This window comes from Limanda limanda, chromosome 9, assembly GCF_963576545.1.
Source record: "Limanda limanda chromosome 9, fLimLim1.1, whole genome shotgun sequence".
Lineage (NCBI taxonomy): Eukaryota > Metazoa > Chordata > Actinopteri > Pleuronectiformes > Pleuronectidae > Limanda > Limanda limanda.
In genome coordinates, this window is record NC_083644.1 from 28,297,835 (window position 1) to 28,321,200 (window position 23,366).

Below are 23,366 nucleotides of genomic sequence, written 5' to 3' on the forward strand. Positions count from 1 at the left end.
GTCATTCTATATGTTTATGTCACAAATAATGGGCAAAAAAATCTGATAATATATTGTTAAATAAGATAAAACCTAAAATTTGATATCGACATTTGCCTATAAAAGTAGTGATTTTAAATCTGGATGGATCATTTGACATGTGGCCTGCATTGTTAAATAAACATAGCCTGTTCCTGTTTGTATACATGTAAACGGTATTGTTTTTAATAAGCATTTTGTTCCAGTGCCTCGTGTATCACATCGAACAGGAAACACACAGGACCGCTGTCTGTGCTTTTTCGAAGAGGTCCGTCTCCCTTGCTCACCATTCTCCCATAAGCCATTGCGAGTCAGGAAGCGTTCTGTGCTTTTGGCGCGGTCTTGATAGCGGTGTCGGCCATCTTGGAATCACAACCTTGTTTCATGCAACTGTGAGGCGTTGCATGGTCCAACGACTCATTGAAAGACACCGTCATTTTAGGAGATACGCCGTTTATTTGATCGCATTCAACGAAACCCGCGGATAAGCTTGTTTTCTATTTGCGCTTTTAGCGGTGAAGCAAACTCAGGATTATCGAAAGAACCATTATGGCGACTGCAACTCCAAGTCGTGAAGCTGGCCGGCCGGCGGCCTCTACTCCTCTCTCCCCGACCCGGATCTCTCGGTTGCAGGAGAAACAAGACCTGCAGCATCTGAACGACAGACTCGCCGTCTACATCGACCGTGTCCGGTCATTGGAGCTGGAGAATGACCGGCTGATCGTCAAAGTGTCCGAGAAAGAGGATGTGACTACTAGAGAGGTGAGTCCAACCAAAATAGTAGAAAGTGTTCGCCCTGGTCCTCGCCCAGCGGTCAGGACACCATGCGCAACGACCGTGTCTGAACAACACACCCACGTTCAGTTACCGACTCGAAGTGATAAAAAGTAACATTAATATAAGTAACAACTGGGCGTAAAACATGTGAAGTGACTTAAAGATCCTCTGGAAATACTTGGTGTTCACAGTAATACGCTCCAGTCTGAATAGAGCTCCCATGATACACACATAGCAGTGATAGTATTGCTCGTGTGCGGTCAGTCGTTTGCACTGCGTGGTGGTTCGCGCCTATTAACACATGTTACCTATCATTTTCATAGTGTGCTTCATAAAGACACCATGCAACGGGGACTAGCGACATTAACTTTACTTTACATCGTGTTTCAGTAACTTTAAATACGAGCTTGATGTTGTTAAAGTTAGGGAGTGTTGTGCGCGCGCGCGCGCTCGCGGATGAGTACAGATGAATTGAACCAAGGCAGTAGGAGTGGCTGATCCCGCCCAAGTGTTTTAATCGTCCAAATACATAATATATGTTTTTTTTTGCACATGATCGCATGCTGATTTTGTCTTGGTTATTTTCTTTAAATTATTGTAGTACAAACTACAACATTTTATTGCTGATGGGTAATTTTGTCCCCCACAAAATTATAGTGGTTTTTGAACAGCCACCTGGGTCACAATTCAGCTTGTTGTCATTCAGCCTTTTGGCGTAAGAAGATGGGGCTCTGACCAAAATCAATATATGTCCATTTTTGAAAACTGTTTTGGAGCCGAAGTACTTTCAATGAAGAATACATTTGTCCAGCTTGCAAACTTGCTAAATCTCACAAGGTGTACACTAGCATAGTTATGACATACTCATGTGGTGTTTACATACAGCCTGTACTATGAAGCCAAATATTTTGTATTTTGTTTTCTGTGGTTACTAGGTCCCCTTTTTAAGATTTTATTGTTTTTTTGCTTGTTGCTTGTCCTGTGGAGCAGGTAAAGTAAAGGGGGGGGGGGGGTAATCATGGGAGCTCTATTTTAGACTAAACGTCCGATCTTATCCTCCTCCTAGTTACTGCTGCAGTAACCATGAGTATCACATCTGATCTCGTCTCGTGTGAACTGCAGCCGTAAGTAGGAGGAGGATATCAGTGGACATTTAGGTTAAAAACATACAAACCCGCTTCGTAGTACAAGTCCTCTGGTTTCAGCCATTGCGGTTTCGCTCTCCCTATATCTGCTCACATGTGATGTGATTCAGTAAAAGGAAAGCCTAACCTCAAGCTCACAGGGCAACAGAAAGTAAAAGCTGAACCCTTCAAATAACATCTTGGATCTTTCCCTGTGATTTAAGATTCTAATGTTGTCACGTGCTGCCACACAAATAACTACAAATGTCAGTTTTATTCTCATTTCCTCTGACATGCTGGAGCCACAGCTGTGTTTTGATGCCCTTAGAAAAACAAAAGCACAGCTTCTCTGTAGGAGAATCTATTTCAGTTATGATATAAGTTCATTGAGGCAGGAGATCTGGGAAATGTTCCTGAGCAACATATTGCTTTGGAAATGATCTAGTTTCTTGTGCGCAAGTATAGGTGCCATTAGAGACCATAACTATCCAGAGTTGGAAAATCCAACTCCACACCTTTTTGAGGCTTGATAAAGTGTTAGTAGTATATTATTGTTTAACATCCAAATGTAAATTCAACCAAACTAAACTTTTTCACTCATAACAGCCATTAAGTAATGGTATTTTTGTGTCCCCCTTCTCTGTAGGTGTCAGGTCTGAAGTCTCTGTATGAGGCAGAGTTAGCTGATGCTCGACGTGTTCTCGACGACACTGCTAAAGAGAGAGCCAGGCTCCAGATAGACCTGGGCAAGGCTCAGGCTGACCTGGAAGAAGCCACGCGCAGGTAATGTGATACAGTACACACAGGTCACATTGTAAGTCATCTGTCTGGGGACCAACCATGTCAGAATTTGGTAACAGGGTCACTTTTTGGCAGTGTCCAGTTTGAGGTGATAACTGTCTTCTCCCTCTGACTGTGTGTTCAAGTGTCAAGAAGAAGGATGGTGATCTTGCTGCAGCACTGTCCAGGGCCAGTGGTTTGGAAGGCCAGCTTCACAAGAGTGAAGCAGCTCTTTCTACAGCTGTAAGCCAGAATGCTGCGCTGACTTCTGAGCTAGCTGATGTCAAGAGCCTGCTGGCTAAGGTGTGTACTGCACTATGTACCCAGGGGAAACTGTGAGGGAAGAAAGATACTAGAAAGATTGAAACAGTCTGTTAAATCATTGAGTGTTTGAACAGGAAGGTGGTGAGCACTTCACTACATTTCAGAGGATCTAAAAATTTAACTAACAACTACTCTGACATCAGAACTTAAGGACAAAGCTCTTGTATTGCGTCTAATGCTACAACTCACATCTATAAATGAACCAGACCAACCAAATAAACAGAGAACCACATTTCAATGTCTCTCTCTCCCACAGACACCAAAATGATGGAAGTAAACTCCCTTTTTATTCAATGAAGTAAACCTATCAGAAAACCTTAAAGGCTGCATTTCACAACACAAAAACATTGCAGATAAACACAAGCTAATGATGTGCCTGTGCTATCGTGTACATCTGTTAACATGGTATTAGTACGATTCTGATTCTGACATGCCTAAAACTTATATACAGTTTGACACCTGAGACCAGATCTTCATTAAGGCTCTTATATACTTCTACGTTCTCCGTTTCTCGGAGAGGTCTCAGCGGGGGGCAAAGAGTCTTTTTGATTTTTACCTCTCCGACCTCTCCGTACGTGAAAAAATTCACCGCCAAACCCATAGGTGGCGCAACGGAAGACGAGCTCAGAGAAGCCTACCCCAATTGGGAAGAAGAAATCCACGTGTCTATTTTTACATGTTAGCTTGCGTCCCACACACTGAACCATGGCAACTAACAGAACTAAATAAAGTGACACCCAGCGGGTTAAAATGCTGATATCGTTTCTTAGCGCAGCGGTTCCCCGGTCTTGTTTCCGAACTGTGTTGCTGATTCCACAGCTTGAATCTGCTTGAGGCTACATGTAGCTAGAAGCTACACGGACCTAGCTCCCCCCCAGCTTCCACACACAGTCAGCAGGACTCCCGACACTAACTACTACCCAGTGTTTGCTTCTAACCTGGCGGTATTATAGAAACAGTGTCATGATAGAAGTGGAATTAAAGTCGTGACTTTAATTCGCGGGTTCTTGCACTGTTACCACCGCAGTTAGCATGGTTGCTAGCCTGCTAGCGCCGTTTTGTAAGCTCGTTCTAACCGTCTGTGACCGTGCACACATGCCGTCAGTGCTCTAACGAGCCACCGTCAGCCGGACAACTCCGCTGGCTCAACACACACGTCACATTAATCGTAGAATCGTAGTTGTGTTTGGGTTTTTGTGACACAGGGAAGTAAACAGAAAAGTTTGAGGTCTGGAAATGACGTCGTAGGGAAATGATGTAGTTCGCGGACCAATCACAGCCAAGAGCTGTCCGTCGGCTCTCCGACATAAAGACGTGTAGTTAGAAAAATCAGACGTGTACGAAAAGCTCGGAGAGGCGCTCGGAGAGGTCGTTTCACGGCGGATAGGGTGGTCTTATCTGTCCGTTTTTTCAAAAACGCAGAACCGTAAATTGGCCTTTAGAGACGTCCTGTACAGTGTGATATTTATATAAATTTGGCATGTCACGATACCAAAAATCTTGTAGTTGATAACAAAATCACTATTCTTGATACAATGGCACAAATTTAAACAAAACAATGAATCAAAATCTGTCGGTTAGTTAAAATTGAGTCGATGTGTTCATGTGGTAATATTTCCTATGCCATTGTGTGGCATTTAGGCAGAGGACAGCCATGCTGTTGCTAAGCGCCAGCTGGAGGCAGAGACACTGATGCGTGTAGACTCGGAGAACCGTTGTCAATCACTGAGTGAGGAGCTGGAGTTCAGGAAGAGCATGTTTGAAGAGGTAAGAAGTGTTTGTAACTACCACAACTTTTATTTTTCTGATAATGAATCCGTGAGCTTAAATAACTGTCGATGCAGAAATGAAAAAATCCTGCTCAAAAGAAAAAATGCTGAATAGTTCACCATTACACTAACAACTGCCTGCTGTTTGTCTTTGTGTTCAGGAGGTGCGTGACTCGAGGAGTCGACAGGAGCAGAGAATCGTGGAGGTGGATTCTGGAGTCAGACAGGACTATGAGTTCAAACTGGCGCAAGCTTTACAGGTATGTTGGGGGGTGAGTTTAGATAAGCAGCTGTTGTCATGTTTGTGGAGTATTGCAACATGAGAAACACTGAAAGACCTTCACAATTTAAAAAATACTTGCGTACCTCACCGATGCATTTTAGTTAAAAAACACCACTTTGTTATGTTATCTCATGCTGTCCCACAAATCCACTAATTGAGAACATCAACAAAATAACAGTATATAGAAGATTGACTAAAGGAAACAGTTAGTAACATAATGTAAATTAAATTAATTGTTATTGTCAATAATGGTATGTTAGTAGGCACATTGTATATCAAGCAGATATTCATTGACAGGTCTTTCCATCAATTTATCATTGTTGGAAGAAGAGAGAAAAGAGAGACAGAGAATTGCGAGGCAGATCGGTCAAATCTCGCGCCGCATCCTCCCGAGTAAATTCAGCTGTCAGAATTCCTAGTGATCACGTTTGTTGATTTATATAAAATAATTTTGAAGCGCATTTATGATAGTCCCAGAATCTGAGGAATCTCTCTCTCTCAGACCTGGCTGACGTCTCTTACTCAGTACAGTTTTTAAATGTTGATTTATTTGAAATGCAGAGTTGTGGAAGTTTCTGTATTCTTAGATGCATGGTTTCCGCTACCTTCGTTGTTTTAGCGTTTTTTCACCACTGACTAATTATAACCACCGCTGCTTCAGGACCAGGACAGCAATAAACTACAACCATTTCGGACTTTCACTTAGTGTTTGTTTGATTCGCTCTAGAGTTTAAAAGACACATGTTTAAACCTGCAACACAAGATGTGACGCATGATGCAACATCGATTAATAACTAAATACATGTGATTATCAGTTTGTGTGTGAACAGCGACAGATATGAGAAGAAACACACACAAAAACTCCTGCAGACAGAACTTCCTCCCGCAGATTCATTGTTGCAGATTGTATTCACTGATGAAAAAGCAGCCATGTGCACTTACGTATATAGAAAGTATGTATGTGATGCATTGAATTCCATCGAGTTGCATCAAGAATCACTGACTGCTGAATTGTAAACAAAGCGTGAGGCTAGTGAAGATGCACACCTCTGTTGAAATGATGCCACAATATTAACACTGATCGTAACATAATGATCGATACTTTTCTTAATGAGTTAAATCTTTCCTCAGAGCAGAGAGTGCATTCATCAGCCCATCTCACACTCTCACTCAGACTGGGTAAAAACAACAGGATCAGTATACTTAGTTAATGTATGGAGAGTTGGAGAAAGGGGCGCACTCTGTTTGGCTTGACGCAGTTGGCGCAGTGCCCAGTGTGAATGATAGACACACAGAGAGGAGAAATAAATTACTGACAGAGCCTGTAAAAACATGTATGAAAAGACAGCAAACGATCACTGCAAGGGGACTTAGTGGAGCTGTGTGTGGCTCACTTGGTATCTGCCCCAGACTTGGTGGCTTAGTACGTAGCCAGGTGGAACGCTTCAATAAAACCATGTTGTTGGGGTGGAAATATTGCATTTGACTCCCCCCAGTGTCTGCATAGACCAATTACTGTATTGGGTTTATGTTAGCAGTGAAACCAATCCAAAAATACTTTAACACCGCACTCTTTTATTTATTTATTATAAGTCATATCGTCATTGTGATATTCAACAAGGTTATCACATGTTTTTCAAACTTTTGCACATTTCAGAATTAGCATTAATCAGGTTTGTTTGATTCCCACCAGGACTTAAGGAATCAACATGACGAGCAAGTTTTTCTCTACAAGGAAGAACTGGAGCAAACCTTCCAGGCCAAGGTGCTTAGCCATTTTATAATAATAGAATTTCCCTTTATGTTTTGATGCTCTGATTCTCACACATAGTCTGTCTTGGCCTGTCTTTAGTTGGATAATGCCAAAGGGTCCTCAGAGATGAATGACAGGGCAGTGAGCACAGCCAGGGAGGAGGTGCAGGAGTCCCGTATGAGAATAGAGAGCCTTGGATATCAGCTGAATGCCCTGCAGAAACAGGTACTGTACACACATAACGTACACTACTGGATTTTAACTTCAAGCGTGACACTAGCAGATTGCTTCACCAGTTGGTGATTATGTTGGTTGTTGATATATGTGTGTGTTTGTAGGTGGCTACCTCAGAGGATCGTATCAGAGAGCTAGAAGAAATTCTGTCGGCAGAGCGGGACAAGCACCGTTATGCCATCGAAGCAAAAGAACAGGAGATGAGTGAACTGAGAGAGAGGATGAACACTCAGCTCAGTGAATATCAGGAGCTGCTGGATGTGAAGCTTGCTCTTGATATGGAGATCAATGCATACAGGAAACTGCTGGAGGGAGAGGAGCACAGGTACAACACATATGACTACATACTGAAGCAGTTTTGAGACATGAATTCTTGAGAATGTCCAAACAATTGGGTCCGGCCTTTCTTCAGAGTTTTCCTTTCATATATGATGAGTTGAGCAGGTTAGGCGTGTTCAAAACAACACAGATATCTGCTGAGTTGGTTCGGTTGTGCAGGAGGCAAGACGTTGCTTATAAATGATGCTTTGGTGATGCCAGGTTGTTGTTTTTTTGCATAACCAGAGCTCTCAAATGTTTCTGTTTTATTAAGTTGAAATCTTTGTCCGAGTCTTCTATCTGTATAACATCTATTTATCATCCTAAGATGTTTGTATTATTTTTGTTGTTTACATTTTTTTATTTTTATTAATTTGAATCATGGAGAACAGACAAGTTATTGGTACAATCAGTCATTTAAAAGGTGGCTGTTCTCAATTTGTATTTTTAATGGCAGTGGGTTACTGTCCTTTCTGCTAAGAGTTGTTAACATTAATTCACCTGTGACTGCTGTGTTTCTTTCAGACTGAAGCTCTCCCCCAGCCCATCAGCTCGAGTCACTGTTTCCAGGAAGACAGGATCTTCCTCCTCACACTCATCCAAGAGGAAGAGAGTGGATGGTATGGAAGTGCCCGATGTGGCAAGAGGAGAGGACCAGCTGCTAGTGTCGGAAGAGGCCACAGCTAGTGGAGCAGTCACCCTATCACCCACTGACATGGATGGAAATGCAGTTACACTGACTAATGATACTGAGCAGGTAAAAAAGACTGGATGATTGTTAGTCTATGCAGATGTGTGTGTTAGTGTATACAGCAATTGATCTCGTGTTGCGTAAATAGGTAAACTTGGTTGTGTTTTATAGGACCAGCCTTTGGGCAACTGGAGGTTGAAGAGACAGGTTGACGATGGGGATGAGATTGTCTACAAGTTCTCCCCAAAGTTTATCCTAAAGGCTGGACAGTCAGTGACGGTGAGAAATCTAAAGTACTAAGCAATGTGTGTGATTGTCAATATAGTTTTGTCGGGGTTAATGCACTTATTTTATGCAGATGAAGATGTGCAGTCTTGTCATAGTGTCACGAGGTGTAACAATGGTCTTTTATAGACTGTTGCATCAGGTTGGCGATCGTTTTCAAGTCTGTCTTTAGGTTTCTTAATTTTAAATTGTGGTTTAGTCTAGTTTAACCTGCAGGGGTTTAAAGGCTGATGTATCACCGAAGGAAGGAATAGGAAACAGGAAACAAAGAGCCTAAGTGTCTCCTGATGTCTTTACTGCAGAAATGCATCAAGAAGCAAATACGACTATTTTAGCTAAGAATTATTTCTCTCATATATCGTTAGCTCGATACAGGTGTCTTTGAGAGGAAAATGTAGCAGATCCAACTCCAGAGATACCATAGTGTTTGGTGTTAAGCAGCCAAACACTCTGGTTTGGCAAAGAGAGTGAGAAAATCTATTCACTGGGCTTTGTTCTACCAATATTGCTTTGTGTGTTTTTTTTGTACTTACTTCAGCAGTGAACATATGTCTGAGGGTGTTTTGGTGTTTATAAATACTGTAAAGGCAATAGTTGTTAAAAGCCAAATAACATCAAACCTTTTTTACGGGTGAGGTTGCAAGTTCTTCGGTCTGAGCACTCTTGACCACATGCTGTGTTTAACCGCACTGTGTATGCAGGTATGGTCTGCTGATGCCGGCGTGGCCCACAGTCCCCCATCTGACTTGCTGTGGAAGAGCCAGGCTTCCTGGGGCACAGGAGATGACATAGTGACTTCTTTGAGCAACACTGATGGCGAGGTAAAGTGATCATTGCATGAAATTCATGTGTCCCTGATTTGGTTCTGAAAGCACCTCGCTACATTAATAATGATTGTTGTTGGGTTTTTTATGTTCATATATGTATACTTTTGTGTATATATATTTGTATATTTAGATTTTAAATGTATATATCGTAGTTAAATGTTCAGCTTAGACTGTTCTGCTTTGTTGTCCTTGTTTATTTTTCTATTTCTGTGTACGTTGAGAGCAACGGCAAAAAACAGGGTGAAATTCCTTGTATGTGTACGCATACATGGTCAATAAAGCTGATTCTGATGCTGTTCATGCATGTCTGTTGAGTGATGTGGACTGTCTGTCATGCAGGAGGTGGCCAGGAGGAGTGTAATTAAGACTCAGCTGGAGGTGGAGAATGGAGAGGAGGAGGAGGAAGAAGAACAGACAGTGAGTACATGTTTGTGAGCTTTTTTTATATCATTTTTTTAAAAAGGTCGTTGACATCTTTCTCTGTTCATGCACAGATCATGTTCAAAGTCACAGATATAAAGCTAATACCATGTTTAATTTGAGACAGTCCTCTGTCCTGATTGTAAACAGGGAAGTTGGTGCACAGATCCTACACTGCCATCCTTCTCACCACCTCAAATCAACTTAACTGACTGTTCTTTTTCAATACACTTTTTAATCCTCAAATATTGGCTCTTACTCTGAGCTCAGGACTGTGTTTGTCATATATATTCAACTTTAATCAGTTTAAGTGATTATTCATTATCTTTTAAACTTTTTCTTTAGTTATTACTAAGGCTGAACGATTTGGGAAAATAATCTTATTGTGATTTTTTCCCCCAATATTGCGATTGCGATTTAATATGCGATTTTTTTCCCCCAACAAAACGTAATAAGTGATTTAAATATGACCAAGACAATATCAGATACAATTAGTGTAAAATATTCTTTAAAATTATAGGTGTCTTACTGCTCCCAAGTTAGTAACATTTCACACAACTGAAACATAGAATTTGCCTCTACTATACTATGAAAATATTTTGTAAAATCAAAGTAAATATATAAAATAAATAAAAAACAGATAAATGCACAGGGCACAGAGTCAAACAGTACAACTGCATGTATGAACAGTTAAAACCGGGCCTCAGCAGGAACACACGCGTGCTGAACACCTCCGTCTCGCAGATGTGCATGTAGGTGACCGGGGGGCTCTGGAGCCCCTCTGCCCCGGAGCTCGGCTTGCTTTTCCGGGGAGCGATTTTCAGGTCCGCCGCCGGCACCGCGGTCACCAGCAAGATGAGCTTGCTCTATGTTTGCGCCACGTCGGCCGAAGACTTGAGGCCCCTGTAGGTGATGCCGGCCTGCTTCGCTATCTTCTGGATCAGCGGAGTTTTGTTGTCCCGCGGCATTCTGGCTGCGGGTGAGGACAGCAGCCCGGTCCCCTACTCTCGTTCACACGTTTTAATCGCGCACGTTGCGATAAGGAAATCACGTTTTATCATATCGCGATTTTATCGTAAATGCAATTAATCGTTCAGCACTAGTTATTACACACTGTAACTCTATCTCAGCCACATGATTGATTCTAGGTGGCACCATTATCATTGGGTGTTTGTATTGTCTGTCAAATATTAATGGAATGAGTTTTATCGAAGTTGTATCGACCAAGTCTTATATTTCTATAATGAATTCATATTTTGACTAATTCTATTTGTCTTTGTTACTTTTATCATATAGTTTATTGTTAGTTAACCTTTTAACCATAATCTCATCCTGCCTCTTCATACACACTGAGTTGCCGGTTTATTATGCTAACCTAGCTAAATCTAATCCAACAAAATCCTGTAGTCGTTTCTCCCTTTAAGAATGTTAATAAGCTTGGTTTGTGTTGAACTTTTACATTTTTTTTTGTCCAGGGCAAGGTGTCATCCAGAGAGTGCGCCATCATGTGAAGCCTTCCTGCTCTGCTGATGGCTTTGACTCCCCGACTCTATCAGATTTGATCCTGTCTAGTGCTTCATCATTTGGTGTTTTTATTGTCCAAGACAATGTAAGAAACTTTTGGACATATAGGCTCCCTTTTTACTGCTCTCTATATTTTGGGCCTGCTTTAATATGAATAATTTCCCTAAATGTAACTTCACAATGCCATCATGTGTGCGCCAAGCAACGATGATGGATCCAAACTGTCAGACTGTGGTGTTCAAGCCGAATATTCACACTCCTGCGATTAGTACTCTACATGCTCAGATTTCTTTTGTTGTTAAGATGAGGACTTACTATCTATAGCCATGAAGATAGAACAAATTAATAACTTGAGTGTTAAACATGTCATGAGAAAAATGTCTTCTCCCTCCAAAATCAAAACATTTTGTTCAACAATAGGTCTTGCATTGTTTCCCATCTATAACGTGCATGTGTGGTTACCCAGATAAACATTACGCACATTTTACTTAAATATTTTCATTCATCCTCATTTGAAGATGAATAGAAATACAGTTATAACTGGGGTTTTATTCATTCGTTTATCAAAGCCTTTTGAAATTCAGCTTTCTTTTGTGATTGTGCTAAAAACATAATTCCCCTGAAGAAAACTTTGCATGTTTTTGACTGCAGTAGAAGACCACTAAGAATATATAATCCAAATCTTTGTTGTTACATGACCTGCTCTCAGAATCCTGATCACACTCCTGAAGCAGGTACACACTCCATCCTTCTGCTGTCTCTGTCTCCTGTTCCTTCATTCTGCTTTACCTCTGGAAAGAAAGCAGGGAAGCTTGATTGTTCATCTGATCGGCCTTACTTGGCAGAACTGAATAAAACTAGAGACAAACATCTGATACTTAATAGAAAGGTTTGAAGTCATGTGATATCTTCCACTTAAAATGTTGCTATTAGCTGGAGGGGCTCCCTACAGCACGGCCTATTCTTAAGCAGAAACACTACATTTATCTTGACTAACAACCTTTGACGTCTGAAGCAATTATACTCATTAGCCATAACAACCCTTTACTGGTATAAAAGGCCGATCACTGTATATCTGTGGCCTGTTTGAAAGGCATTCTGAATCATCAGTAACATGATTTGAAACTCAGTTTGTAGTTGAATGCAAATACATTGATCACATACAACATGAAAACACTTTGTAATGTGTTAATGTTGTGGCTGATCTCTACTGCCTTTTGTGGTCTGGTCTGTGTCCTGGCAGTGACCTCAGTGACTCCAGCCCAGTGAGCCCAGTTTTTTGAAGATGTGTTGTGCTACCTGGGAGCCCTTTTGTCTTCCTCCTGCTTGCCTGGTGACATTAGGGACGTATCCAATAATTCATACAAATATTTGGGGATGAAAACCTCGAACATGCAGAATCTAAAGACCTGCAACATAGAACGTAAAGAAATTCAGAGAGGTGACACTGAACAGACTTTGGGGATCACCACATGTAACTTGGCAGTGCAGTGGGTAGTCTCAGTTAAACCAGAGACCTGTACTGTATGATAAGTTGGCATGTTTGCGGCCATTTAATTTGTTTACTCATGATGTGTAGAGGTGTTTCTCGGACATGTCAGCTCTTTTGCTACCAGGTTAGGACAGAGTGGCTGACTTCCTGTCGTAATGCTGAAAGGCTTTGTCCATCACAAATGTTAAACTGACAACATTGCCTCCATTTTTTTTTTAATATGCATGAGGTGAGCAGTGAAAGCAACACTCGTATGATACAGTTATATTATCTTTGTTCTCATGAGTTATTTTGAATTGCAGAACATTGTACAAGTGTTGCTCTCACACCTTGTGTGCCATCTTGGGAAACTCAGTTTTTTTGTATTTTGTGTGTGTTTGTATGCTGTGCTTTACAATGCTAGTTATTTTTATATAGCTTTGTTGTCTTTGTAATCAGTTTATTTACATAAAATGTTTCATTTATTTTGTATTTCGTATTTTCCTGGGTGATTAATAGGCCGGGTGCTCATGACTAAACTCACTCTTCGGCTCTGGTATATTTCAGAATTTTGATAAAAAACAATCCTGAACACTACTTCTGTACTGTTCTTTTGTGAGTTTACTGAAGGATATGAAAATGATAAATAAGTTTCATGTTGACAGAAGCAATCACTTCCTGTATAAGACCTGATTAGTGACCGACTTTGAACATGCATACAATATAGGTGAAGTCTGGCAATGTAAGACTGACTGACTTTGGAGATAATACTGATCAGATTTCAAAAGCTCTGAAAATTGAGACTTTGAGGTTTTTACTATACACTGATAATTCAGTCCCATCAGAAATCCAGTACTTCAGTTGAAACATTACGAATGAATGTAAATTCAACCGATACCTGCGACATTTTCAGGAGATTTGTTTTAATTATATAAACTGGTGAAAAGGCCAGTGCTACCTTGCAGTACCAATCACTGCAGTTTTTTAAGATATATATTTATAATTCCATTTAATATACACCATTTATCACAAACCAAAGCCAAACAATTAAATTTGAATGCCAACAACAATTAATTCCTTGACAAAAATGGAGGATATATTTTATTTGGGTACGCTTGTTGCATATTAGTGTGCAGGATTGGTTGGTTAAACAGTCACTTTCTGCAGACGATTTGCAAACATTAAACTTAATTTGAGTTTTTAACTGGTCATATCCTAGAGGGACTGTGTGATGTCTTCTGTCTGACTAGTTCTGCTCCACAATGCGTAGATGTGACTGTGATAGCTCATGAACTGTAAACATCAGGCTTTAATCAGTAAAGCAGAGACCTGGTTTATGTAGGGAGGGCGGGAGCATGCTAAATGTCAGTTTTCATTCATGTTTAACTTGTTGAACTACTTTTTGTACACACAATAAATGTTTTACATATATACTTGTGGTTTCAATGCTGGTTATTGCTACACACAAGTTAAGTTCACAGCTTGACACCACGAGTGTGTTTGTCACACGTTATTTACACATGCACCCACAGTTTGATTTTTTTTTCTGTTTCTGTCAAGCCTCCAGTTGAGATGAGCTGATCAACAACTGGGTCCAGCCTTTACAAAGTGATAATTTTTACTATCATGGAAACTGATGATCAATCCAGATAGATACAAAATGTATATACGGCGCTGTGAAAAAGTATTTTCCCCCTTCCTGATTTTTTGGCATATTTTCACACCTAAATGATTCAGATTATCAAACACTTTTTAATATTTGACTGAGATAACCCGAGTAAATACAAAATGCTGTTTTTAAAGAGAAAAAAGCTATCCAAACTTACTTGGCCCTAAGTGAAAAAGTAATTGCCCCCTAACCTAATAACTGGTTGTGCCACCCTTGGCGGCAACAACTGCAATCAAGCATTTGCGATAACTGGCAATGAGTCTTTCACAATCGCTGTGGAGGAATTTTGGCCCACTCTTCTTTGCAGAATAGTTTTAATTCAGCCACATTGTAGGGTTTTTTAGTATAAACAGCTTGTTTAAGGTCATGCCACAGCTTCTCAATCGGATTTAAGTCCAGACTTTGACTAGGCCACTCCAAAACCTTCATTTTTTTTTTTTTTTGCCATTCAGAGGTGGACATGCTGGTGTGTTTCGGATCATTGTCCTGCTGCATAACCCAAGTGCGCTTGAGCTTGAGATCACAAACTGATGGCCAGACATTCTCCTTCAGGATTTTCTGGTAGAGAGCAGAATTCATGGTTCCATAAATTATGGCAAGTCGTCCAGGTCCTGAAGCTGCAAAGCAGCCCCGGACCATCACACTACCACCACCATGTTTGACTGTTGGTAACATGTTTTTATGAAATGCTTCGTTAATTTTATGCCAGATGGAACGGGACGCACACTTTCCAATAAGTTCAACTTTTGTTTCATCAGTCCACAGAATATTTGTCCAAAAGTCTTGGGGATCATCAAGCTGTGTTTTGGCAAATGTGAGACGAGCCTTTGTGTTCTTTTTGGTCAGCAGTGGCTGTTGCCTTGGAACTCTCTCATGGATGCCATTTTTGCCCAGTCTCTTTCTTATTGTTGAATCACGAACACTGACCGTAACTGAGGCAAGTGAGGCCTGCAGTTCCTTGGATGTTGTTCTGGGGTCTTTTATGACCTCCTGGATGAGTCGTTGATGCGCTCTTGGAGTAATTTAAACATATACAGACAATAAAATAAGGTACGCAAAGCATATTTAGTTAAATTAAACTAAGAAATTCCAGGGGGGAAATGACAACTTTTCATTTTAGTATGTGGTTAAAAATGTTTTTAATTTTGCTGGATAATTTTGTCTATTGTGTGTCTTTAATACCAAACATGAAACCCCTTCTCTACATAACTATTTGGTTTTGCTTATAAACCATTACATGACCTGTTTCCAGAACTTCTGGCCATGAGAGCAAGAAATAAAGAGAAACTCTGTTGTTTCAGTATTGGCTTTACAGAAAGTGCATTCATTGCTCACTGGAGGGGAAAAACCATTTATTAAATGATGTGACTTTCTTCTGTTTTTGGGAAAACTGTATTTAAAGAACTTTGTTCTCTGTTTTATGGTTTAGAAATATTCAAAGTATTAATTTTACAAGTATGAGCAAGGTAGAAATCAACCTTGCAAAACAAAATAAAGCAGCGTGCCATCAGTCCGACAATTGAGTTGAGCACGTCTTCTTCTGCGTCCTCTGATAAACTACAGCAGGTGGTGGTAACTGGGTCAAAATCGTAGCCATATAATTTTTATGATTTTATGATAATTTTCATTTTGAAAAGTACTAAATTTAAACATCAGTTTTCAGAAGAAAGATGTAACCAGCATCACCACAGTCCAAGAAAACAGCCCAATCCAATAGTCTTGTTCAGGACAGGCACTGCTTATACAAATTATTTCTGAAAACCTCTGTCTGTCTGCCTGACGGTCTGTGTTTCACATTACATGTAATTTGGCCGACTTACAATTGTAGGATTAAACATCTATGGGGGGCATTGAGGGACTCAGCATCTTGCCCTAGGACACTGCAAGCAGATGGGAAAGACTGAGGATCAACCTGCCGACATTCTAGTTGAAGAACAACCGCTCTACCCCCTCAGCCACAGCGTCCATCTGAGTATTTTTATGTGTTTATCTGTCTGTTGGTCTGTCCGTCTGTGTGTGTGTGTGTGTCTGTCTGTCTGTCTGTCTGTCTGTCTGTCTGTCTGTCTGTCTGTCTGTCTGTCTGTCTGTCTGTCTGTCTGTCTGTCTGTCTGCCGTCTGTGTGTCTGTGTGTTTGTGTGTCTGTGTCGTGTGTTTCAGTTTGACAAAAGATAGAGTATAGTATATAAAGACAACAAACATTTCTGCGAACTGCAGTCCCATCCTGAACTAAAGGTGGCAGAAGCGTGCGGTGGAGTTCCGATCCATAAAGGGGAAGAAGAAGAATGAGCCGTTAAGCATGAAAGTAAATGAGGGGACGAGGAGGAACACACCAACGAAGAAGAAATAAGGCTTCAAGTCATTTTCCGGGTGTTTGTCGGTGCTGAGTGTGGACCAGGACGCTGAGCAGGATGCTGCTGGTTCTGTCTAACGAACATAAAGAACATCTCTCCTTCCTGCCGAAGGTCGACACGGCAGGTAACGTCTCTCAGTGTCCGGACAGTCAAACTGTGTCAAACACAGTGTTTAAGACTGTGTGTGTGTGTGAGAGTGTGTGTGTGTGTGTGTGTGTGTGTGTGTGTGTGTGTGTGTGTGTGTGTGTGTGTGTGTGTGTGTGTGTGTGTGTGTGTGTGTGTGTGTGTGTGTGTGTGTGTGTGTGTGTGTGTGTGTGTGTGTGTGTGTGTGTGTGTGTGTGTGTGTGTGTGTGTGTGTGTGTGTGTGTGTGTGTGTGTGTGTGTGTGTGTGTGTGTGTGTGTGTGTGTGTGTGTGTGTGTGTGTGTCAGCTGAACGTCTCATGACCGGCAAACACTGGAGATGATAAAGGAAACACTTCATACTTCATACTCTAAACCGTACACTCAGTATCATGTAGGATATGTATGTCAATATGTACATTTTGTGCACCAGATCCACATTTTATATGAATGTGGACATTATTTTTGTCCCAGTTACATTATCATCATTACATTTTTAATATATGGTAGTGGAAGAACACAATCAAAAAATGTTATTACACTAAGTAAGTCAAAGTTCTCAAGTATAGTAAATCTTAAAAAGAAAAGTCTTACTTTATGTCATTTGTTTTTACATATATAATGTTTATTAGTGTGTGTGTCACCTTTTTGTTTTGTTGTTACATGATAGTAACTCTTTATTGTCAGAGAGGTTTTTCTTGTGTCACAGCTGCTTGTACCACATCATATTCAAACAAGAAGTGAAGATATGTGACTTTACAGTCACTAAAACATGCTCAATTCCATTCAATTTACATTGAGCAGTGACGGTCTGTATTCACTTTTGGGATAAAGAGTCTCAAGAGGTTGGCCTAATGATCTTTGATCATCTTTGAGATTCTTATTTATTGGAACACTTTTGACTTTGATGTAGTGGTTTAACACTTAAACCATAATCAAAGTGCTTTTCAATACAAGACACATTCACCCACTCACACACACATTCAGGCAGTGATTTTTTTTTCCGTTATCAACTGTCGGCATAGCCTTCAGTAGCAATTTGGGCTCAGTATCTTCTCCAAGAACAATGGAGGAGCCAAGGATCGAACAATCAACCTTCTGGTTTGTGGACGACCAGTCACTATAAAAATTGTGGGACACTCGACAAGTTAATTAAATAAGCAAAGAAGGAGCAATGCAGTCCACACACACACACACACACACACACCCACACACACACGCACACGTACACACAAACATTTAGTCATTCCGCACACAGACAGTTGTTTGTGGAATTGGGTAGATAGCATGCAATTTTCTTGCCCTGTGGTAACCAGTATTAAACAGTCTATTGTCTCCATACAAAATATGGCAGGTGTAAAAGTAGAGCTGATCGAGTAAGGAAATGAAGGAATTAGGAAACACATTGGAAAGAATGTGATTAACTTTTCATTCAAACCATTTATGACAACAAAGCCGCCCCTGTGCCAATGGCCCATACCATGGCCACTGTTTGAAAAGGTTGGAAACATCTGTGGTTTTCACTCTCTGAAGAACTGCCTTTGACACAGTACAACCTCCTGTATAGAACAACAGAGTTACTGACTATATACAGTCATAACCCCAAGTCAAATCAATTGAACACGTTGGTGCATTTTAGATTTCAAGAATTGAGCATACATGTCTGTTTTTTTTCCTCAGTTGTTGCTGAGTTTGGTCGCATAGCACTGGAGTTCCTTAGGAGGGGAAGCAGCCCCAAGATCTATGAGGCAGCAGCCAGTAAGACTCTGCACCTTCATTACATGCTGCTTACTGATACACCCGACCTGAGCTTGATGCAGTTAAAAGAAGCTGCATTGAGTTTGTGTTACCGTGTCTCCCATTCCTTGGTTACTGCTTGATTTCCCTGATTACAGACATGTGCAGTGTTAAAAATCAGGGGGCACCTCAATACTACATGTACCTTCAACACATTCACCCATCCTGCTCTCTGATTGGCTGGAGTTGGCACTGTGTCTGAATAGATTTCCAGCAGGTTGGAAATTTGATTGGAGTCTACCACTCACTGGGGAAATATGTTGAAATACACAAACCAAAAATCATTTGAACTTTTTCTTCATCCGGATTATTTATGTGAACATTGACTGAAGCTCCTGATCTATATCAGCTGGGTTTTCTACACTTCACTGCTGCCACTTGATTGGCTAAGTAGGTGTTCAAGTGTTGCTAATAGTACTTGGTGAATGTTTGTCAAAGACAAAATGCACACGATAATACTAATGTTTTACATAAATCTTTATTGGTGCTAAACAGAAATTAATAAATAATGTGGTATGTATTTTTTTATCATGTGGCTTTGACAAACACACATGGATGTTTGTCACGAGCCAGGACTGCAGGACTACTTAATCTATAATACTCCGCTGCTTGCAGGAAAGCTCTGTGTTCCTGTGGATATGGTGCAGCACGGAGTGGAAGGCCTGATGTTCCTAATGACAGAGAGCTCCAAACATATGGTGAGTCCCACACACTCCTCATTCTTTCTGTTTTGAAATGCTAAAGGTTCATAAAGACAGTGTCTAATTTAAACTCTGACTTCCAAGATCCAAGCAACAGATCAGTGCCACTTTCCCTTTTACTTTCATTCTCCAAACTCATAGCAGTTTGTTCAGACTCTCATTGTGTAAAAAATGTAGGAAGGAGAATGCTGAGAGAGAAATATAGTGAGTATAACCATGAACTGAGACTCTATCTCTAATAATTTAAATATCATGAAAAAGTTAAACATTTTTATGTTTTAGATTAAAGAGTGAAATTTAAATATATTCTAGATTCATTACAGGTAACGTCATATATTTCGAGCTTTTTGCCTCTTCTCTTTTGATTCCAATAAATACAGCTGACAGCTAATTGAAATCAAAAATCCAATTTCTCAAAATGTTCAAAAATTCCCTAGGATTTATTTAAAAAAAAAAAAAGTACAATACAAAACTGTCCAACCTCTGTTCATTTGTACATCAATGTAACGTAGTAGATGATCAGCTCATGACTTCAGCCCAGGTTGCTTTGATAGTGTCCTTCAGATATTCTGTACTGTTGGGTCAGGTGTTTCTTGACTTTCTGTGGCTTACGCTCCTTGTGGAGGGTGGCGATTATAGTCTTCTGGACAACTGTCAAGTCAACAGTCAAGCCTTTCCCTTGATTGTGGTTGTTTGGAATGAGGTAGACCGAGAACTGATATTTTAAGATTTTTTAGCTGCAGGCCGTAAGTGTCAAAATTGTAATAATTATTAAATTGTTTCACGATATTCAAATGTTTTGAAATGCACCTATATGTACAGGTAACAGAGGTGTCACTTTTATAACAACATTAATGACCACTTTGTTTCATTTAGTACATGTACATCATGTCAGTGAGACAGAATTGCACAGCACCAGGGACTGATTGTTATAAATATAGTTGTCCTATGTCTGTTAGTAACGATTAATAATGTCTACCGTGGAGAACAATAACGGTTCCCATGGCCACTGCTCTGTGCGTGTGTAGATCTCTGAAGTGGATTTTCTGGACTCTGTGTTAGCCTTGGGGTTTGGTGATGAGCTCAACCAGATCCTCGTACAGGTGAGATGACTTCAAATGAGTGTCAGTCAATATGAGTTAGTTCACTGCACCCCAACTGAGCGTGAGTGTGTTGTTGCAGCTCTACCTGCAGCACCAACGTCCAATCCGCAGCATCCTGAGTCAGCTGCCCTCGACTCTACCTGCCTACCACAACCTGGAGTGGAGACTGGATGTGCAGGTGTGTGTGTGTGCGTGCTACATGATTTAAAGTTTGTTATTTATCTGCTGTGATTTCAACTGGATAAATAAATGTTGTAGATGTTGTATCCTGCTGTGTGTGCCATGTGAAATTATGTTGGCTAATCTGTTATGATTTAGTGTTCATATGGTGTTTTCTGCATGATATCTGATACATGATACATGATGAAGACATATTTTGGTTGAAGTTATCAGTCAACATCTTTATAGCATACCCTCTGATACCACTTGTCTGGACTAAAGCTTTAAGATTTAGGTTATTCACACTCAGATTTTTTATTCAGATTTGATTTTGATTTCTACCCTTTGATTCTCTTTTTCGGTTACGGTCACTACTTTCTGCCAGTTGGCCAGTCGCTCGATCCGTCAGCAGGTCATTCCCACGCTGACAATGCGCCTGCTCCTAACAAGAGGCTGTGACGGCGGCATCAGCAGGGTTCTCCAGACAGACCCCAGCACCCTCCTGCACCTCATCTCCACACTGGAGGTCGCTCTGGCTGCCATGAAAACAAGCCACTCTCGACGCATATTACGCAATATCAAATAACCGCCCAGGTGGCGTTCTGTTTCTTTGTGTTCCTCTTGCCACCTGTAAAATACCACATTACTGCCTTTATACAGAGAAAACATGAGAAACACATGTCTCTTTATTCTTCAGACTGAGAAATTATCATAATTGTATTATCTTTTTATTACCCTATGACCCAATTGGTATTGACTGTATTGTACATAATGTTTCTACAGTGCTGCTCATGTTGCATTAAAGTGTAAGATACAGATACACCATTCTTGTGGTTTGTTAAAGCCGAGACAACAAGCCTACCTCTGTCTGACTTGAACAGAGTGTTAATCACATGATGCTGATGTGATTAACACTGTGTTAAATGTTCAGCAGTAGATGGGACAGTCATTGCTGTTTACACGGAAAACCCTTTGACGTTTTTTGATTTCATGTGTGTATGCTGCTTTTGTTACTCAGTGTGTTGGTGAATGCTGAGCCGTATTATGTAAAGCAACATGTGTAGGGAAACCTTTGAACACAGTCAGAAGGAATCCGGGGCCTCCTTTATCAGTTGTGTGTGTAACCCGTGCAAAAAAAGGTGTCCACGCATAGATGAATGGGATCATATGTGAGAGTGTCTGTACATTTAGAAGCACTCCTGACCATGTAGTGAAGGTTATTACGATGAGACTGTGTTGTAATAGCTTAGTCTGATTAGTAATTTTCTGGACTCATGACTTGAACAGGATTTGACTGCATTTTGTTGAAGACGTGTTTTTTTTGTAATACGTCATAACTGTGATAGCTTATAAGATATTGATAGTTGTATGAACAATGTAACATTATTGGATTTTTTGCAAGGGCAGGCATGTGTGCGCACCAGTTTATGTCTGGATTCATGCGTATACACCGTGTGTAACAGGCTCTGCATACATTCTTAAGTGATACCCAAAATTTCACATTTAGTACACCTGAAGAAAGCATGACCTTGATGACTGAAAATCTTCAGACACTGATGCAGAAATTTTGCACTCCAATTTCTAGCCCTTTGAATAGGGAAATAGAAGCCTACTTCTGCATGATCATCTACTGTTTGTTTAAAACTGGCTGTAGTGACCAAGGGGAGGACACAATGCAGTTTTAGACCCATTGTGCTTATGATTGTGCACATTACAACCCAGTGTCGAATTTATGGCATTAGATATGATTATATCAATATTTTCAATAAAACCCAGGTATCACTTTTTTCTTCAAATTTACTTTTCCACTTTGCATGACTAGTGGACCAGAAAATGAGTTGTGTGAGAACTCTGTTTTTGTTGACCCTGAATTCATTTAACCCTTCAGTTATCAGTCCCACAAACATGGAATACTGTAACTAGTTCAGTTACTGAGGTAATTTATTCTGTGAACCTAATCTGCCCCAGAAGAGAGGGGAGAAAAAGATAGACATCCTAGTTGTTAGGGTATTATTTTGCCCAAGTTCTATCTAGACTGCTGTTAGCACCTTCATGATTAACCAGTCATCTCCATCAGGACAGAGACAGTCATATATATTGATGTATATATATATATATATACTGTATATATACATATATATTAAGATAACTGTCTGGACGCCAATGTGACATGTTAACTGTACATTACTGTCGTCATCACTATAGATACCTATATGTGTATGTTGAAAAATACATGAATGGACAATCTGAATACATGTAACAGTTTTCAATTATTGACATTATTTCAATCAGCTCATTGCTGCTGCAGTTTTTTAAATTATTATTTTTATTCTACTGGATAAGACGGGAGCTTTGCGCTTTATTTACCCGTTGCCATGGTGAATTGTATGCTTCGCTGATGAGGCTTTTTTCATTCATCACGCAAACTGAACATCTGGAACCAACAACTGTGGCGTTCTCGTCTCAGGGTTCATCAAGTCAGAGTTCAGGGTTAGTTTAGTTTGAACTTTATTACACCTGCTCTTTGACCATAGACTATATAAGGATAAAGACAAGCCCGACGTCAACGCCACCTGAACGCCACTACCTGTTGGAACGGAAACGGAAGTGTGTACCTACCCAGCCTCGGTGTAAGATCAAGACGGTTCTTTTCCTCCACCCGAGGTGGCTGAAGACCCGCCCCTTACGCGCCTCGAATTGGCGTATCCTGACATTGATACCCGAAGCCTAGCCAATCATCACTCTTCACCGAACAAACCAAGGCAACGAGTACTAACCGCTACTAACCAATGAAAGACGGGTGATGGGCGGGTCTTCACTCAGCAGGGGTGGAATAACTCAAGGCGATGGCGTCACACATACAGTCTA

The 23,366-nt window shown here is 40.5% G+C and overlaps 2 protein-coding genes across 2 annotated transcripts; both read left to right on the top strand.

The window, feature by feature from the left end:
• Positions 1-388: 388 nt before the first annotated feature.
• On the top strand, positions 389-14,029 carry lmnb2 (lamin B2). The gene is made up of 13 exons (XM_061078368.1): positions 389-780; positions 2,566-2,702; positions 2,846-3,002; positions 4,665-4,790; positions 4,954-5,052; positions 6,769-6,840; positions 6,928-7,053; positions 7,167-7,387; positions 7,906-8,137; positions 8,243-8,350; positions 9,058-9,177; positions 9,523-9,600; positions 11,079-14,029. The coding sequence occupies exons 1-13, from the start codon at positions 568-570 to the stop codon at positions 11,112-11,114; spliced, it is 1,725 nt and encodes a 574-aa protein (XP_060934351.1). The 5' UTR covers positions 389-567; the 3' UTR covers positions 11,115-14,029.
• A 2,521-nt stretch (positions 14,030-16,550) lies between these two features.
• commd2 (COMM domain containing 2) lies at positions 16,551-21,314 on the top strand. The gene is made up of 6 exons (XM_061078330.1): positions 16,551-16,742; positions 18,419-18,496; positions 19,151-19,233; positions 20,265-20,339; positions 20,419-20,517; positions 20,884-21,314. Exons 1-6 carry the CDS (start codon positions 16,676-16,678, stop codon positions 21,082-21,084), a joined length of 603 nt encoding a protein of 200 aa, XP_060934313.1. The 5' UTR covers positions 16,551-16,675; the 3' UTR covers positions 21,085-21,314.
• The last annotated feature ends 2,052 nt before the right edge of the window (positions 21,315-23,366 follow it).

Excerpts from the sequence above, each read along its gene's own strand:
- commd2 (XM_061078330.1), top strand. The coding sequence starts at position 16,676 with ATGCTGCTGGTTCTGTCTAACGAACATAAAGAACATCTCTCCTTCCTG. Across the intron at positions 16,743-18,418 it reads GCCGAAGGTCGACACGGCAG|TTGTTGCTGAGTTTGGTCGC; the intron begins GTAACGTCTCTC and ends TTTTTTCCTCAG. Across the intron at positions 19,234-20,264 it reads CAGAGAGCTCCAAACATATG|ATCTCTGAAGTGGATTTTCT; the intron begins GTGAGTCCCACA and ends GTGCGTGTGTAG.
- lmnb2 (XM_061078368.1), top strand. The coding sequence starts at position 568 with ATGGCGACTGCAACTCCAAGTCGTGAAGCTGGCCGGCCGGCGGCCTCT. Across the intron at positions 4,791-4,953 it reads GGAAGAGCATGTTTGAAGAG|GAGGTGCGTGACTCGAGGAG; the intron begins GTAAGAAGTGTT and ends CTTTGTGTTCAG. Across the intron at positions 7,054-7,166 it reads TGAATGCCCTGCAGAAACAG|GTGGCTACCTCAGAGGATCG; the intron begins GTACTGTACACA and ends GTGTGTTTGTAG.